Raw genomic sequence first — 19,186 nt, forward strand, 5'->3', positions numbered from 1 at the left:
TTATTTTGTGTGCATGTAAGTGTAGTAGCGTACGTGTACGTTAGGTTTTGGAACATATAATTTTCCTTTTATTTCGTAGAAAAACTGCGTTATTATTTAATTTCCTATATGAAATTAATATATATCATTTATTACATTAGTCAATTGTTTCTAAATTAGATAATAAATAAAGTGAATAATTTACATTTTTTATTCACGAATAAGAATCAGATTCTATATAAAGTAATTATTTTAAAGCTTTATCTACATTTTTATGCTCTTAGTCTTTGACCTAGTTTTTAATTATATGAAGTGACATACTATATATTACCAACATTATTGCAAGACAATTAAATTTTTTTTTCTATATAGAAATTATTTTATTTTAAGACCTAATATTAAACATTAATTAATTAGTGTCATCCTGCATGCACTTGGAAGGAGTAGAAAAAAAATTGATTCTTCATCGTTGTGATAAATAAGAAAAAAATCGAATTTAATTCTTCGTTTTTTACAAAAAGCTTTACAACAAAATAAAAATATGAGTAAATTTATGATATGTTCACTAAAAAAAGTTTTTGTAGCTAATTTTTATTTATTAATCTATCTAATATATAATATTTATGAATTATGAGGGAATGATGCGAATCGAACCCGCATGCGCATGGTGGATTCGCAATCTACTGCCTTAAACCATTATGTTATATCCGCGCTCTCGCCTACTTACATTCATTTTTATACTAATGAAATTCGGAAAAAAAAATCAAATAGTTATATATGTCAATTTTATTATTTTCTTAAATAAACGCGTCAAGTTCAAATATAACAAGTGTGAGTATTACAAAATCCCTTAAAGGGTCCCAATAACTAAAGATATAGAAGTACTATATATTCTTTTAGTCTGCAAAAAAAAAAAGATGAGCTACGATATGTTGAAAACGTAAGATTTTCGATACAAATTTAAATTTAATCGGATTTTAATGTGAAAACAGGATCCAGTGGGAAATCAAAGTATACAACGTAACCATATATACTCCATCTGATTTAATTGATATTTCAATATCAATAACTTTTTAGAACAAGTTTTTCTCACAGATCAATATAATTGCTAAATATTGGATTATTATTATTTTTATTATTATTATTATTATTTATTAAAAGTTAGTTAGGCACGAAGTTCAAGAAAATAGGTCTAATATAAGCTGAAAAAACGACTTTGAATTATGCAATAGTTTAAAATTATAGTGCGAATTAATATAGAAAAATATTTGTGTGTTATTGTGAAATTAATTTTAAAAAAAAGAATAGTCACTAGATAGAAAAAGGTCCTGTGAAACATATATAGTGATGAGAATAAAACTATTAAATTTTTATTTAAAAAATAAATTAAAGATATTAAATGAGAATCTAAATTCTAGCCAAAAAGATTATTTCATTAATTATTATTACCATTTTCATTTATACCTATTTGTTTACAAAATAAAATAATCATGAATTAGGTCTTATGATCAATCGTACACAATATTAAATAAGTATATCAACATGCAAAAATTATATTGCACGTGATCATAAACTAAATTTGGAAACTACATATAATAGGTAATTAAAAAAACCATGCAATATATATATTTTTCAAGTGAATTTCAACAATATAAAATTATACCATCTTTGAATATTTCTTTTTCTAACTAACGTACAATTTCAACTTTCTACTACTAACCAAACGTATTTACCATTTTTCATTATGCATGAGAATTTGATGGAACCCATTATTATCGATCGTTTCACTTAGACATCACAACTTAAATCAATTATGTATATTTTATCGTATTATTTTGACGAAAAGTGAAAAGTCGTACCTAACTTATATGTTTGTCGATGAGTTTCGCATAAAAAATTTAGTGGTTCATATTAATGTAAAGGATGTTTTTTTTTTCTTTATTCTCATCAACGTCAATATATAGAGAATTACCTATTTTCAAGTCAATCTCGTAACAAGAAAAACAACGTAATTTTTAGCGTTAATAAATATATATTAACAAAAAGTTTTCGATATTAATTATCTGTCATTAGTCTAATATTGCAATAGGCTTTAAGAATATTTACAAAAAACGTTAATTTCCATTATTTTTAATATAACTTAAGCTATTATCACTAAACACGTATTTTTAACGGTATGGCGTTTGATTATTGCCACTAAAGTTGGTGTAGTGCCATTGGAAACAAAAATAACAAAAGAAAATTTAATTCTCAAATGTATGCTTTGACGGTGAAAGTTGTAATATAATAATCTATCTGATTTATTACAAAACTGATTTATTAATATTAATAATCAGATTATTTGAACATTTTCTGCTAAAGTAGCTGCTAATTAATATTTTCTATTATCTTTAGTGGCCACCAAAAAAAAAAGCCTAATTTTTCAATTGTAGAAGTGAGAGATGCATTCTGCCACGTGGATTTTATTAAAAATAAAATAAAATAATTTCTTATCCCTAAAAATTCATAATATAAAAAATGAACAGACATTATGAATTTTGCTTTTGAGGCACACCTCGGATTAATTCCACCAAATACCTGCTACCTCCCAGTAACACATATACTGTGAAACTCGTCGCAATGCTTGAGCAGATGAAAAGAAATCACCTAATATTATTACGAGCACAAAAGTGTCAATAAGAGGGATAATAGTCTGATGACAACTTGAAGAAACTTTGCAAAGGTACAAGAATCAAGATGATTTATACAATTCCACCTTATACTAAAGAGACACACAAACAAACAAAAAAAAAAACTAATAAAGTGATGAGTTGTATCAAAAGTACATAATAGTTTTTATGTAAAGGTGCTACAGAACACCAAGCAGATGTTTAAGAATTGAAATTGTGTTAATGCCATTACTACAAGTTGTGTGAACATGGTTGTAGCTCATTGTTTTTAGCCCTTCTTGGGCATTGCAGCAAGCCTAGTGTACATCCTTGCCATTGACTGGTAACCTCTGGTATCACCGGATCGAAGAAGATTGCCTGTGTGATTGAAGAAAATTGATGTAATTAGTCTATTTGACGATCTCAAAAAGGGGAGACGAGGATGAAAAATATCATCTACCTTGAATCTAAACAAGTCGAGCACATCAAAAACCTATACCACCCCCAAAGTTTGTTTTCGCCTCGTCCTTAATCTCTTTTAGCCCCCGGAAAACATTTTCAAAAGAGTTTTAAGACTGGTTCTGGAAAGGGATCGAAGAGAATGTAGTTCATTCAAGGCTTAAACAGAATTAGTTAGAAGTACCTGTTTTTACTGGTATTGACTTGATTTGATGTTCTTTTCTCTCGCCTGTAAACCATAGGGAACATCCGCAACAGATTTTGCCAACACCAAATTTACTTAACTTTATTCTCCTGACTGTAGGATTAAGTTTTCTTTCTCACTCATATTTGCACTTCTCTCTCCCTTGCTGACACTTGCTCTCTCAATCTTTGGGTCGGATCTACTGTATGCTGCACACCCCCTCTAGTGGGACCAAAGTCTTCGCAAATATTGTTTAAATCTCTAATACAAGTTTCGAGATGCCTAGATTGTACTAATGTTATCATATTTTCTTGAATATTAACAAGGAATTTTCAAGGGGAGGACCTAAGAGCTCAGAATGAAAATGAATGCATCAGCAATCATCAAATCAAAGATATTACAGCCCCCGAAAACATCACATAATACCTGAGTCACAGTTCAGAGGGCTATCAGCTTCAGGATGAGCCATCAAAGCAATTATAGCTCGACAAACAGACTGAAGTGTCCATGCAGGGCTCCATGCATTCTTCAAAATATCAAGGCAAATCTCTCCAGTCTGAGTATGATAAAAAGGAAAAGTTAAATGAAAAATGAAAAGAGAGATTAGTAAGTAACAACTCATTTTTGATTAGTGAGTAACAATTAACTCCGCAACAATTTGGGAGATTTGGTGTGTCTCATTTGAAATTTGAGTTCTAAAACATTTAAAAAGAGAGAGAAGATACAGATTTGGTGTGTCTCATTTAAAATCCCCCCCCCCCTCCCCCCGCATTTTGGGATCCCAGATAATTACAATGTTCAAACAAAAAATTAACCTTTACATATACAAGTACAAGACTACGACGGGGGAGGGGGGAGGGGGGAGGGATGTAAAAGGTATTCCACTAGAAGTTCACACAATTACTAATGACATAAATTAATGAGTTTTAACATAAGAACATGCTTCCTACATTCAGTACTCAATTGCATATAATATTATAATTAATGCAATTTACAACACATAGTAAACAACTAATCTCAAACTTTATCAGTTATAAAGAAAAAGCTAATCTCAAACTCAACTTATGCACAAAGTATAGCAGGTCCTAGCCTATAAAGCATGAAGGTTGCAGTAGGTTGACATTCTTAGTATGACAAATCCATTGAGTGCTGACCTAGGATAGAGTGTAATGGACATTGAGGACTCAAAAGCTGAGCTAAAGAGTTTAGGATTAGAAAATAATTAATCGGTTGGCTGGTTGATTGGTAGTCGGTAAACTAATTCCACAGTACAATGGCCAAATTAATGTTGCACGTGAATCTAAAATATGTCTCAATGAAGCATGGGGCTAAGGGAAAGAGAAGTGGGAGAGAGGTTTGACATTGCCCCAAACAATTGAGCAGAAAAACAGTGTTTCGTTGTAATTAACTTTGCTCAATAAGTTTACATAAAGAGAGAGAGAGAAGCAGCACTTTACAAAGTTTAATTTCATTTAAGAAACCAAAGAGCAACACAAGGATTATTTAGGAGATACCTTAAAATGAACATTTGGATGAAATATTTTGGTCAGGAACCGCACTTGAGGAGGTTGCAACGGATACTGCTCTGGAACTGAGAAAGCGAGCTGGAAAACTCCACCATCATAAGGAGTTTCAGATGGCCCCTGTGCACACCATGAATGAGCAGTCAATTAGATCATTAACCAAAGCTTTGTTTTGTGTTCTTTTTGGAGGGTGTGTGTGTGTGTGTGGAAGAAAACCATGAAATTGAACATAATGGAGTATATTATATAGCGGAGAATACTTTAACAAGAGCCGTCCATTTAAAGATATTAGAGTCATCACAAACTAATTGAATATCAGGATCAGCTGTTTTCTCTCTCTGTACTTCTTTGTACTCCTTGAAAAGCCTTGCCCTTGAAGCCTACATCATCATAGAACCAGGGTTAAATGTTCCAAAAGGTACACAGCAATACAATATTTATTAAGATACAGCTATAATTGTCGAAGGAGAGACTTAAGTCATAAGAGTACTAATTTCTCCACTCTAACATCTTTACTCTAACTAGTTTACATGGTCAATAAAAGTGCATCCCTTTAATAGATTCGAATGACAAATTAATCTTCTATCTTTTTCAATTGTTTTTTAATTTCTTCTCGTGAAAAATCTGATTTTAAATTGTATATCCTATATGCATTCTAATGTCAAAGTTGTATGCCACATTACTGTAATTACATATGTACTTATCTTGCTTGTATGGTGCTAGTTTGCAACAAAGAAACCATATAACTGGAGGAGTATGAAATTGAATGTGCACGATTAAAAGCAAGTAACAAGAAGGAATGACACATACCACTCCCTCTTCCTTCCAGGAGTTTTAAAAAAAACAAAGAAGTGTTTGCCAACAAAAATAAAAATTACCGAAATGTTTGAGCTGTAAAGGTCTTTTTTCATCTCATGAAAACTTACAGTTATACATTTTTATAAGATAAATATTTTTTTATTGATGCCCCTTATACCAAAAAGTAGAGAACCTACACCAAAATATGGTTCTCCACTAGAAACCCTATCTTGTATACAACTGGGACCTTATGGGTACACCAAAAGGACACCAAAAGCAAGCGACTACTTTGCAATTTTACAAAATTTTTGTCTACCCCTTCAAATGCTCTCCTATTTCTCTAACTTAATAGAAAAATGTTCCTACTTCTCTCTTTCCATATAACCCACATAATGGCTAATACTTCTCTTCCCCCCTCCTAAAGGTCCAACAATGCAACACCTCCTTTTTTGTGCCCCTGCATCACCCATTGCCTTTCAAACCAACTAAGGACCATTGAGCACAATAGTGTAGCCAACTTTCAATTCAACAAGAGATGATCAACTTTCTTCGCCCACACACCTGCACATGAAGCCCCGACTAACAAAGATGATCCGCTTCTTAGTTTTCCACAATCAATATCACATCCCTAGCTGCCAACCGTATAAAGAAATACACCTTATTGGGCACCCTAAGAAGCGGAGCAGAAATGTAAATTCCTCTCTCAATAACAGGATTTAACAGTGAACACACCGTCCCTGTGCTCTCGACATTTTCATAAGTTTGGATATAGTGAGCAGTGCGTTTTGCCCATACTGTTCAACCAATTTGCCCAACTTACATCCTAGAGTATTCCTAAATCTCAAATCCCAATGTTTCCCCTGCATATTACCTATGAATACGTTGGACTATCAGCTCTTTCTAGTACGAGACTACATATATATTAGGGAAAGCATCCAATGTTTAATGAATCCTATAAACACTCCTTCATCAAGACAATTCCTTACTTAACTAATCATTGATTCTCACCACAACTCAAAAGTTACTTGATCACTTTTAACTGCCAAATTCCATCCATGCTATATCACAAACAACATGACAATATAACCACAAATTCCACAAAAACTAAATTCTCTTATACATTAAGCTAATCACTGACTAAAGTTCAGATATCCTATTATACATCAAACTAATCACTGACTAAAACTCTGATATCCTATTATACATTAAACTACTCACTGACTAAAACTCCGATATCCTATTATACATTAAACTACTCACTGACTAAAACTCCGATATCCTATTATACATTGAACTAATCACTGACAAACTCCGTTATCATATCCGACTACAACTCCGATATCCTATTACACATTAAACAAATCACTAACTAAAACTCCAATATCCTATTATATATTAAACAAATCACTGACTAAATCTCCTATTCCACAATAATCAACTGCCAATTAGCCAATGATAAAGAAAAAACCAATGATAGCAGTTATGGTCTAAAGCCCTTAACGAAGAAAAATAAGAACTTAAACCCGAACACCCAAAACCTAATTACAATAAACAAACAGACAATTGGGTAATATCAATATCATCAACCATGAGCGGAGCAAGAACAGATTAATAGATCAAGCAAAATGATAACAGAGCCTAAACCCACAAACCCATTGATAACAGAACCTAAACCCACAAACCCAAAACCTATTTAACAAACAAAAAATGGAAAATTGAATTATGGGTAGTGAATATCAAGAACAAAGAGTAATTTTTTTAATAGATCAAGCTAAGAATTAACAGAAACAAGAATAAAAAAATCAATTCTTTAATCAAAAAATTGTTAACAAAAGAGAATATTTTTAAGGGTTACAAACCTGCATCCTTATTAATTTCTCTACAATCAACACTTCAAAGCTTAAGAACCTACAAAAAAACACAACAGTATATATAGAAAACACAATCAAAAACAAAAATAACTACAAAATTCCCACAGTAGATATAGAATAAGCTCAAACATTCACCTTTTTTGCAGAAATTACAGAAAATCTTCAAGAGAAATTAGTATTTTTGTTCGTCGGACACGGATTCCAATGAGTATCAAAATTCACCGTCGCAGTCTTTTAAGTTTTGGATGGAAATATAGGCCTCGTGAGGTTTTAGAAATGTTAAAGTTAGTCTTCCAAGTTTTAAATATTTATGAAATATGACTACTTTATTTAGTTTCTTCGGATAAAATCTTCGACTAAATTCAAATACGAGAAATCTTTTTTGTAAAAAACAAAATGATAAAGCTTATTCCTAAATTGTTTAGTTATATAAGAAAACGTTTGATTATGATTCTTTTGCTTTTTTTTCCGAATGTGAACTCGGGAAAACATGTTTGCCTATATAATTCATAATTGAATTCTAGACTATTCAAGAATTTGAAAAATATAAAACTCTGATTGTTATAATCGAGTCTCGACTCTTCCAAAAATAACATCTCTACCTCCACGAGAAAGTGATATGGTTTGCATACATTCTACCATCCACAAACCCTATCAGTGACCTTGAAATTATTTGTGTTTTTTTCTTTTTCAAAATGAACTCTAGAAAACATATTTGGCCATCAAACTCGGAATTGAATTCCAAAATTTTCAAGAATTTGAGAAATAACAAAAATTTGATTACTATAGTGAAATTGAGACTACCAAAAACATCTCTATCTCGTCGAAATAGTGATAAGGTCTACTTCATCTTTTAGTTTTGTGTCATATGACAAATTTATAAATATAGGAAGGCTCCCAAAATACACATTTTCACTTTATCTTGGCTAATAACTTAAATAAATTGCTTCTTGTGTTTACTAAATGGTAATATTATATAACAAGTTGAAAGAACTTGTCAACTTTGATTCAACCAACTGAACCATTCATTGCTCCAAGAAGTACGTTCATCTGTTCAAATATATAAATGGGACATAAAAGAGAAAACTCATTGCAGCAAAATGAGAAATCCACAGAATTTAACAGATCAAAAAACTTGTAAAAAAATAATAAATGAATATATCCTATACATATTCAATGTAGCAAAAAAACAAGAGGTTCCTCGAGTTTCTTTCTTTCCGATCTAGTTATTCTCTCTACAAGAAATGTACACAACTCTCGTCATCTCGTGAAGAACCATCAAGTGCATATGGATGTGTAAATTTGAAAATGAAGAAGAGGCAACAGAAGCTTAAGAATCAAATAGAACGCTAATATCCCAAAGAAAAGGTGCAAAATTAGTCATGGTCACGTGTTACCAGCACTCCCGGGAGGACCATTGGTTGATTTGAATTTTGAAAGTTCAACTAGGTCCCCGAACAATTTGTCTTGTGGCTTTGAGGGCTTTCCGGGTGGCACATAGGAAGGAGTGGGAACTTGATAAGAACTGTTGTGGACACCATTGTCTCTCATAGAGAGCCCAGACATTCCTTGGTTTAGGAATTGAGTATTTTGTTGTTGAGCATTACCATAACCATAGCTCGCCATTTGGTTGCCATACATCTGCTGGGAATACATATAAGCCATTTGTCCAGGTGGCATTTGTTGTGGATACATACCCGCAGGTTGTCCACCTTGGAATTGTTGTTGAGGATGTAAGCCTTCCATCTGATTGCTTTGCATGGCCTGATTGTTCATCATACCTGTCTGTCCACCTTGGAATTGTTGTTGAGGATGCAAGCCCTCCATCTGATTGTTCATCATACCAGGCTGTCCAGCAGTGTTTGGCGAAGCATACATGCTGTGGAGGTATGTACCGCCAGTTAGTTGCTGGCCGTTGGCTGCTACAAGCTGATTATTTTGCATTGACATAGCATGTGAACTACCAGGCATCACCTGATTATTGTGCAGTGCTAGAGCTTGTGAGCTACCTGGCATCGACGGATTATTTAGCACAGGCTGAGCATGAGGGCTGCTCATTATTTGGTTGTCTTCTGCCTCAATTTCCCACGGAGGAAGGGCAAAAGGGTTAGTGCTTTGAGTTCCTATTCAGAAATTGAATGAGCAGAATGAGCAAGGGTCTTAAAACATGAGCAATTCATAGCACCACAGAAATTGGCCAAGGAGTGGGTCTTGAAACTTTATAAAGGGTTTTAAACATTAAGCAATTAAGATTTAAGAAGCATATATTCTTAATGTCTTCCCTAATGCGACTTCTATCTACTAGGTCTCTAAATGAACCAGGCAGACAAAGCTCAAAAGGACAAAATTCAAACAAGGCTTCAAGACAACATACATATTCTTTTTAAATCGGTCGTGTTGGCTTGTTGGGTTAGCTTAGGTGCACCTTGACTAATCCACCAGGCAGTAGTATTCATCCCACAAGCACAGATTATCAAGGTACACAATAGGCATATTTGCAAGATACTTCATTTTTGTTTTTTAGCAGGTCCTTAATACTGTAATACAAGTGGAAAGCATGCAGGATAATATAGAAATCACCGTAGACTGGAGAAGCAGGCTGTTGTTGCTGCGACATCCGTTCGTTCCAGGCAGGAGTGGGGCCTTGAGGGTAGCTCATACCAGTAACACTTCCATTTGGGTACAAAGATGGCTGTACAGAATGAAAATTCTGTTGCTGCTGAAATTGAGGGGATGAAGGATGTGCCTGACCAACTGAATTTGTAGAAGGTGTGGTGCTTGGCTGTGCAAACATGTCGAGAATAGCAAGGGCATTCTTCTGTGAAGGACTTGCTGGCTGAGGTTCTCCAACAGGAACAAGCGCAAGGGCATTCTCAGCTGTTGGTGAGCCAAAGTCAATTCCACTCAGAAGATCCATCATAGGGACAACTTCTGTTGGAGTTGTTGATTGACCATTAGCCGATGGAGGAGCAGGAAGTCCTAAAGCACTTGATGCAGATCTGTATAGCACAAGATACATGTTTAAGCAACAACAATAATGTGCCCAGTACAATCCTACCAAGTGGGCTCTTGGGAGGGTAGAGTGTACACAAACGCTTGAGTTGAGGCCTGAGGGTCTATCAGAAACAACTTCTTTACCTCTAAAGTAAGGTAGAGAGGTAGAGATTTATTTCTTTTTGTAAGAACCGAAAAATATTCGATAATATAGGGAATTCATGTCTACTGATTTTACGTATGAGAATCTGATATCCAAATTTCTCATATCCTTCTTGAAACCAATACATCCAACTCAAAAGCCTTTTTTTAAAAAAAAATTAATACGAGCAAAGTCCATTTCAAAAGTCAAGTTATTAAGAAAAGGCTAAAAAGAAGTGTACATCAGATTGGCAAGAAGAAATAAGAAAGTATTCAAGTACCCTTGGCCTGACTCATTGCTGGTTCCAGTATCAATAAGAGGACTATCAACATCTACAAGGGATCGGGCAGGTTCAGATTTTGATGTTTTCCCTTTAGCAGAAGTTCCCGATGCAATAACTTCATGTTTGGCCAATAAACGCTGCAAATCATCATTCAGTGCTAGTCCTTGGCATAGCAGTGACTCGTCCCTGGATCAGGTAAATGTAAGATTCACAGGAACCACATATGTGGTGCGTAACAAAGATTGGAGAAAATAGATGACAGATCTCAAATTCAAAATTGTTTTTAAGTTCAATATTTTTATAGTAAATATGGCCAGTCTCTCCATTTTACAAGAAGTTAATGAAAACCCATCTGAGAGAAAAGGTTAACTCAAATTACTTGAAATTTACAGTACATATAACAACAATAGATGGAGAAAGAATATTTGGCCTTTAACTTCTTATATCTAGCTTAGAACAAACGCAGGTGAAACATGTAAGAAGCTTCAGCTTTCAAATAAATATTTAGACTGTTCCTTCCACTTGAAATAGGAGATTCAGTAATTACAGGAGTTTAAGATTAATTTCAGAAATAAGAAGCAGATCAAGAAGAAAAAGAAGCACATCAAGATATCTAGAAAAACGTCATGAGAAATGGTCAAGTAAGACGAGGCCTTACGTAGTCGAGTTCACAAGGTGTACCAATCTCTGCTTGTAGGTACGGCATTGTTCCACCAAATCAACAATGACATCTTGTCTGAGTCCCTGTAACCCACATAAAATATATTGCATCAAATAAAGGACATAATTCAGCAAAAGTTAGCTGAACAAGAATGAAAATATCTTAGAGGTGAACATTCCCTTATTTCATTTTTTTTCTGCTCCAATAATCCAATTAGCATCTAAATTTTAACATCTAACTTGTTGAATCAAAACATTTGGTCCCAATACTTCTATACATTAGCAAGGGAGCATATCCCTTTAGACATATTATGCATATGGCCTTTACCTCTTTGTTTTCAGGACCTAATGCATTCAGCATTTCAGCAAGGACATCCATAATACCACGAGCATTCTGGATCTCCGTCAAGCTAACAAAAGAAACATGCAAAAAAGAATCAAACAAAATTAATTAGCATAGCAATAAACATGCATACATTATCTTTATAGTGTATTGTTATTCATACTTGTTTATGAAGTATTTTTTTCTTACCATTTGTAATTGTATTACAACTGGATACCAACAAGAAACCTAAGAGATAATCTCATAAAATGTGAAATGGTAGTAGGATCACTAGGTTGTCAGCATCTTAAACCTGTTGAAGTCTACTTATACTGCTTTCAGCTTCTTAAGGAAACTCATGAATGAACTCAAAAAAAGAGATTTCCCATACAAATCCATTTTTTAAATCTACACATAGCACATTTTCATGAGTGGCAGAGAAACAAAAGTAATAAACATGCATGTGTTATCCCTTATGGTATATTCTGTTCATACTTGTTTATGAAGTAAATTGTTCTTACAGTTTGTAACATAATTGATTGACAACAAAAAGCTAAGAGAAAAACTCATGAAATTGGAAATTAATCAAATCGACAGGTGTTAATTGTACATCTCAAACCTGTCTAAGTCTAGTTCTACCCATTTTTGGTTCTTAAAAATATTCATAGAACTAACAAGCACTCAGATCAAGATATAATAATACAGGTCGCAAATTAATGGACATTGCATGCTAGGAAAACTGATGATTTACTAGCAATCAAACTCAGAGGCTATTTGATTTTAATCACTTTTTGAGGGAAAAAGTAGTATAAGCAATAATTGAAGAAATTAATGTAGTCCTAAACCTCCCGCAAGTTTAAACTTTCCAGACGCTAGTCACTAATAAATTCTGAAATTGTGTCCGTGAGGAACTGTCAAGATATGCATTATAAACTGCCAAGGTATCCATGAGAAACTGTCAAGGTAAGTTTAAACTTTACAGAAGCTAGTCAGTAATCAAACAAGTGAATGCAAGGACAACAAGAGCATTTTCCTTTACTGATCCTCCATTCTCATATTTTTCTCACCAACTAAACTAGCTGCTCATGTTGAATGCTGACAGCTGGGTAACCGGATTAAAGAAATAGAAAGAATGTAGGAAATTCCTTAAAACATAAACGACCTGATAATATTAAAAGTCAAACAGTCACCTCAAGGTTGGATACTCAGCATCTGCTGAAGACTCTGCTGCATCCTGTCCAGATTCAGGCTTCTGAAGATTACGTGGATCAGATGACAGTGGATGTGTTTGGGGAGGAGGGAGCGCAAGTACTGTTCTCTGAGGGAATACTGCTCCAAGGCGCTGAAAGTCAAGCAATACATTTCAAAATCTATGAAGTGAGGTGTCAAACAAGCATATAGAAAGTGCATATCATAGCAATAGGCATGGACAAAATCCAAGTTCAGCAAGTAAAACCAAGCATTTGGCTTTGGAAATTTAGCAACCAATTATCAAAAGGTATATACAATTACTATGGGTTGACAGGTACTTGGTTCTCTTCATGGTGATTCATATAAGTCCCAGAATAACTTACTTCAGGAAAAGAGAATGGTTACCCTCCAAGTAGTCCCTATTGCTTATTTTGTTACTGCTCAACTTACGCTTCAAATAACTCATGCACTGAAAGTCGAGCAATACATTTGCCAAACATTTTCTATAAATTGAGGTATCAAAGCCCTCTTTCAAAAAAAATTTGAAGTGTCAAACAAGTATATAGAAATTATAATCAAAACAACTGGGCATGGACAAACTCCACGTACTGGTATATATTCAGTCAGTACAAATAAGCATTTAGTTTTGGGATTTTAGCAACCAACACATGACATCAACTGGTATAAACCAGTAGTATTGTTTGAATAGGTTCTCGCTTCACTTTACAAAATAATTCTTATAAAAGGCTCCAGAATACTTACTTAAGGAAATGAGAACTTATATTCTCCAAGTAAACCCTATTGCTTATATAGTTTCTGCTTAGGTGATAAGTTAAGAAACTGAACTTCAATGGCTGGAGCCAGGTGACTCGTCACATAAACCCAAATAATACCAACCCCTAATAGCGATGAAAAATAACTTCAAATAAACACATAATAGAAGAGTAAAAAAAACAGCATTTCACTCTCACCAACAACTCTTGGTAGGCTCCATAATATTGAGGGTATCTCGCCCTTGGTCCTCCAAAAGCTTCTTGCCAAGTGTCAATCGAAACTAATATCTTTTCCTTGACATGAAAGTCAGGCTGCATTTGCAAAACAGTACAAGATTGATGCATGTACTTTATGAAGGGGAAGGATTCAAAAATAACATAAGGGAGGTTCAGAGTCTGCAATCACCTTCTTCTTTACCATTTTCACCATCTGATGAAGAAGACCTTTCTCAGCGACGTGCATATGCACAATGTCTCCACAATTCTTCACAATTGCTTCCAAAAGCTGAAGAATGGTAAATTCAGGTTAAGCGCATGGCAAGTTAAATTATTATTTGGCAAGCCAAGCAAAGAGAATACCATAATTCTCAAGGAACAGCATAAACCCTTACAAAATTGAAGTAATATAAGCAAATCAATACATATCCAACACCCAATTTATTTATTAATTTAAGATTAATCAAACATTTTTCATTGCAGATACACCAAGGTGAACATTTTGATCTGATATTGTGGCTCGACCATAATCATCCAAACGAACCCCAACTACCTAAAAACAGAAGACTCTTTACACCAAAACATACAGTAAATAAAGATCATGGTATTTCGGTTGTTGCTAATAGTAAAGGAGAAATTGTGAACTCAAAAAGGATAAATTGTGAACATAAAAAGATGGAGAAAAGGTAGCACATTGTACAAAATGACTGCAGACGAAATCTTTGCTCAAGACTCCCATTCAAAAAAAGTAGAAGAAGGAAAACCAACAAAAATGATGGAGGTAAGGAATTGATAATCCATTCAGTTCAAGCAAGTATTGAATTGTGGGATTTAATTTTTTGATAAGGTACAAGCGCCGAGAGAAATAGTTAAGGTATTGCAAGGTATTATGGAATTTAATATTTTCAAAAGCTTACTGTCAAGGCGAGTAGCTGGACTTTTGATCTCCTACTGCCAAGACGCTTTTTTATTCCTTTCACGACATCTTTCGCTTGCCTGGGGAACAAAAATTATGGAAATAATAAGAACTACCTTCACCAATCTTCATTTTAAACAAAAGTAAACACCTCAATGATTATGCCAAATATTTAAAATAGAAAAACAAAAGAAAAAGGGAGATTACGTTGAGGCTAGAAGAACCTCAGTTCTTAATTTTAGTTAGATAAAAAACTCATATAATTAGTTAAGATCATCCACAAATGATCGACTTGCTTGAGAACTTGATGGCAATATATTGTTAGGTAAGCACATGAACAGTGATCCGCTTCACTAATAAAAATCTGCCAACAGTAGATTGAATACCCTGTTTTCCTGCACCAGCACTGCTGTTCCTTTTGGTCAAACATCTCAATGAAAAAACCAACATGAGGTGGTCTCAGATATGGCTTCTTCCACAGGAAATGTATAGTTTGTATGTTCAAGATGATTACAGCCCATAAATGATGAATGTAGGTTTCATACAGTTATAAATTCCATTATTTACTTGTATATTTTCACCACCAAAAAAAGAGAGGAGTTAAGCACTTCCTTAACAGCTTTTTAATCCCAAAAGAAAGGCTCTCTTCATGACAGTGTTATACTCCCTTTGTTCCAATTTATGTCTTTCTTTCCTGTTTAACTATTTGTTCCAAAGGGCTCGGTCCACTTGGACTTTGGAAAATGAGAAGAAATCACCTACTACAGCCAAGAATCAAATCTTTGTCTCTCATGGTTTTCGTTTCATCATCATCGAAAGTAGGCTAAGTTTTTCTTTTTCGGATAACAGAGAAATCTCTTGTTCTTTTAGACTCTCTTTTTTTAAAAGGTGAATATTTTTATATCTTGTTCTTCCCGAATCCCGACTCCTCTCGACCTTGAGATTAAGTGTTAGACTAATTCAGGGTTCCCTAAAACCAGAAGTTCTCTAAATCTCACATATAAAACTACATTGACATACAAGCCAAGCCTCTGCTGTAAGTTAACAAATCACAAATCACATTTGTAAACGTTCAAAACAACTCTAAAACGAAATAATAAATAACAAAATTTACATCCAAAAATAGAGAAAGAGAAAAGAAAAGAAGTTACTTTTTCTAACACTAAAAATGAACTTAATTCTACACTAGCATACCCCTATCTAAATTCTAACTAAAACCTACTACTATCAAAAGTTCAAACTTTTCAATAACAAACAAACTAACCAGAAAGCCTAATCATACTTCTAATTCAAATAGGCAATAGCAAAATCTTAGATATAAAAATAGAGAAAAGATATTTCTTATAAAACTAAAAGGTCTTTAAATCTCACACCTACTGCTATACTGGCATCTAAATCTCTACTAATTACTACATAAATCATAAAACTTCTTCACTTACAAATATTCACAAAAATCAGCTCATAATCGAAAAAATAGATAAAAGCAAAATTCTACATGCTAAAACAGAGGAGAAAAAATACTTTTCTAAACTAAAATTGACATACAGACTCCAGAACCTAACCAGATACTACTGCTACTGAAATTTACAGCTTCATCACAAATATTCAAAAAAAAAAAAATATGCAAAGGGCGACAGAATAAAAAGGAAAATGAAGAAGCATACGCTGGATCACGACTGCATATATCGCAGATCTCGACATTCATTGCCCAATCAGGTCCCATGAGCATATCGCTCGTCGCTCGTTCCACCAAAAAATTCACCATCCTATTACCACCAGAAATTAAAAAAAATCCGTCACCGATCAAACAAGAAATTGATCGCCGGTGAACTCGAGATATCCGGCGTCAAATAAATCACCGGCGAGATTCCGAAAAACGAATCAAATAATCGTCTCAAATCATACGATTCTCTCTTTCTCTCTCCATAGATTGCATTTTTTCTTATGTTCTGTTATGATCATAATTAGTTTTTTTTTTTAATAAGCAAGAATAAAATAAAATATTTAACCAATGAGGAGACACCACGTGTATTTTATTTTTTTAAAAATAGTTTTTTGTTTTATCGGCTCCTATTTTCTCCATATTCCGGGCTCGAACCTGAGACCTCTGATTAATGATGAAGCAATCTCATCAGTGCACCACAACCCATGTTGATCACCAATTCTAGTTAAAAGCAGAGAAATCACTGTCGTCTTGTTTGAGGGGGTCAAGCGACACTCGATTTTAGTTAAAAACAAAAACTCTCTACCATCCTGCCACCAGGGGCGGAGCTACACTCGCTCGAGAGGATCAAGCGACACTACTTTATCAAAAAATTATATAATACAAACAGGTTAAATATACACAATTAAATCTTTTGACATTTTTACTAAAAAAAAAAAATAAATTAAGTATTGATATGCATATTTATGATTTGTAAAAGTTATACATTTTATTGATATCTACATCATATCATATCATATATTATTATAAGTGGGAAGCTCCTAACCTCAAAGTTGAATTACTATTTTACCCTTATTTTACCTCTAAAATAAATTAATATTAATATCTATTTAATTAATTAAATATTAAGTAAAAGTTATATATAAATTCATGCATTAAATAAGATCTTAATGCATCATATATTCATGTACTAATTAAATATAGATAGTGAAGAGTCTAATAACCTTTCAATTTTAATTTGTAAGATAAGTGAAGAGTCTATCAAACATACTCACACCACATTATTTATATTCCTTGTGTTATTCAAGTTTGTAATCATTTTGCATTCTACGGTAGGTTAGTATACATCCCATGTAAAAATTTTACTACCACTTTGTAATTATAAGAATTCTTACTATTTTATTTATTTGTATTATTTAAAATTCATGCATATTCATCTTATTTTTGTTGAGAAATATGTAAATTATGATAGTTACAAGATGAATATACTCCATATGAAGTTGTAAGTAAATATTTATTTTTCACATCTCCATCGTTTTGAGTTTTTAAATATAACTTTGTAGTTGATTACTGTATTTTTGTATTCATCATTTCTTCTATTTTTAGGATATATATAGTAAAGCTAATCACATTTGTATTTATTATTAATTATTTTGAGGGTAAACATATTAAATCCCATAGAATAATAATTATGTCTTTTTCATTGTTTGATAATCATTTATCTTTTTAAACCAACATATTTGTACTTTTTCCTTTTTATATGTAATCTCAAATGTTTAAAAAATTCATGTACTTAACTGTTATCGAGAGGTACAAAATAAGTGCAAAAGTAAAAATAATATAAAAAATAAAGTGTAGTAAAAAATGACTAAATGATACATTGAATAATATTGTTTTAGAATTCATTATATGTATATATATATATATATATATATGTATGTATGTATGTATGTATATGTATGTCTTTTTCATTGTTTGATAATCATTTATCTTTTTAAACCAACATACTTGTACTTTTTCCTTTTTATATGTAATCTCAAATGTTTAAAAAATTCATGTACTTAAATGTTATAGAGAGGTACAAAATAAGTGCAAAAGTACAAATAATATAAAAAAAATGTATAGTAAAAAATAACTAAATNTGCAAAAGTAAAAATAAAATAAAAAATAATGTATAGTAAAAAAATGACTAAATGATACATTGAATAATATTCTTTTAGAATACATTTATATATATATATATATACACACACTTTAATATATAGTTCAAGAAAAATAGTTTATCTTTATTGTTAACATATTCATGCCTTCTTTTTTGTTTGTCTTATTTATTATTATTATATGATTATAGTTTTTTATACATATGATATGTTTCGTCTAGAGTAAGTCATGTTTTGTCTAGAGTAAGTCTACTTTTAACAAAATGTTATTTATTCAATCAGTATGAAAATATATATTTTGTCTATATATTTAATGTGATGTCTTTTATTTTGGATGCCATGTCTAATTTACTTTNACATATGATATGTTTCGTCTAGAGTAAGTCATGTTTTGTCTAGAGTAAGTCTACTTTTAACAAGATGTAATTCAATTAGTATGAAAATATATATTTTTGTCTATATATTTTAATGTGATGTCTTTTCTTATGGATGTCATGTCTTTATTTACTCTTTTTTTCGTTTGAAATTTTAATTTTTTCTATAAATTTGATAGTATACCGCCAAAACATTTTGTAATATTTTTCTTTGTACGTATCCTTTTCTTAGACAATTTCGTTTTTGATT

The 19,186-nt window shown here is 32.6% G+C and overlaps 2 protein-coding genes across 3 annotated transcripts; both read right to left on the reverse strand.

Annotated features, from left to right (window-relative positions):
- Positions 1-2,655: 2,655 nt before the first annotated feature.
- On the reverse strand, positions 2,656-7,750 carry LOC107002980 (protein PEROXIN-4). Of its 2 annotated transcripts, none has more exons than XM_015201203.2 (6): positions 7,598-7,750; positions 7,451-7,499; positions 5,054-5,173; positions 4,785-4,913; positions 3,697-3,826; positions 2,656-3,005 (listed from the first exon to the last, which is right to left on the reverse strand). In XM_015201203.2, the coding sequence occupies exons 2-6, from the start codon at positions 7,454-7,456 to the stop codon at positions 2,917-2,919; spliced, it is 474 nt and encodes a 157-aa protein (XP_015056689.1). In that variant the 5' UTR covers positions 7,457-7,499; positions 7,598-7,750; the 3' UTR covers positions 2,656-2,916. The 2 variants fall into 2 exon arrangements, with proteins under 2 accessions (XP_015056689.1, XP_027768999.1); XM_027913198.1 differs by having other exon boundaries at positions 7,451-7,502; positions 7,599-7,706.
- An 829-nt stretch (positions 7,751-8,579) lies between these two features.
- On the reverse strand, positions 8,580-16,915 carry LOC107002954 (TOM1-like protein 9). Its single transcript, XM_015201175.2, has 10 exons — positions 16,624-16,915; positions 14,961-15,039; positions 14,234-14,332; positions 14,026-14,139; positions 13,054-13,205; positions 11,870-11,951; positions 11,540-11,625; positions 10,879-11,067; positions 10,043-10,461; positions 8,580-9,585 (listed from the first exon to the last, which is right to left on the reverse strand). The coding sequence occupies exons 1-10, from the start codon at positions 16,722-16,724 to the stop codon at positions 8,849-8,851; spliced, it is 2,058 nt and encodes a 685-aa protein (XP_015056661.1). The 5' UTR covers positions 16,725-16,915; the 3' UTR covers positions 8,580-8,848.
- Positions 16,916-19,186: the final 2,271 nt, after the last annotated feature.

This window comes from Solanum pennellii, chromosome 11, assembly GCF_001406875.1.
Source record: "Solanum pennellii chromosome 11, SPENNV200".
In the NCBI taxonomy this organism is placed as follows: domain Eukaryota; kingdom Viridiplantae; phylum Streptophyta; class Magnoliopsida; order Solanales; family Solanaceae; genus Solanum; species Solanum pennellii.

Bases quoted from the DNA above. Each gene is read 5' to 3' on its own strand.
- LOC107002980 (XM_015201203.2), bottom strand. The intron at 3,827-4,784 runs GTATCTCCTAAA...TATCATACTCAG, and splicing joins ATCCAAATGTTCATTTTAAG to ACTGGAGAGATTTGCCTTGA. The intron at 3,006-3,696 runs GTATTATGTGAT...TCAATCACACAG, and splicing joins CCCTCTGAACTGTGACTCAG to GCAATCTTCTTCGATCCGGT.
- LOC107002954 (XM_015201175.2), bottom strand. From the start codon at position 16,724: ATGGTGAATTTTTTGGTGGAACGAGCGACGAGCGATATGCTCATGGGA. The intron at 11,626-11,869 runs GTAAAGGCCATA...TGTGGGTTACAG, and splicing joins TAGGTCCTGAAAACAAAGAG to GGACTCAGACAAGATGTCAT. The intron at 9,586-10,042 runs GTGATTTCTATA...ATTTCTGAATAG, and splicing joins GCCTGCTTCTCCAGTCTACG to GAACTCAAAGCACTAACCCT.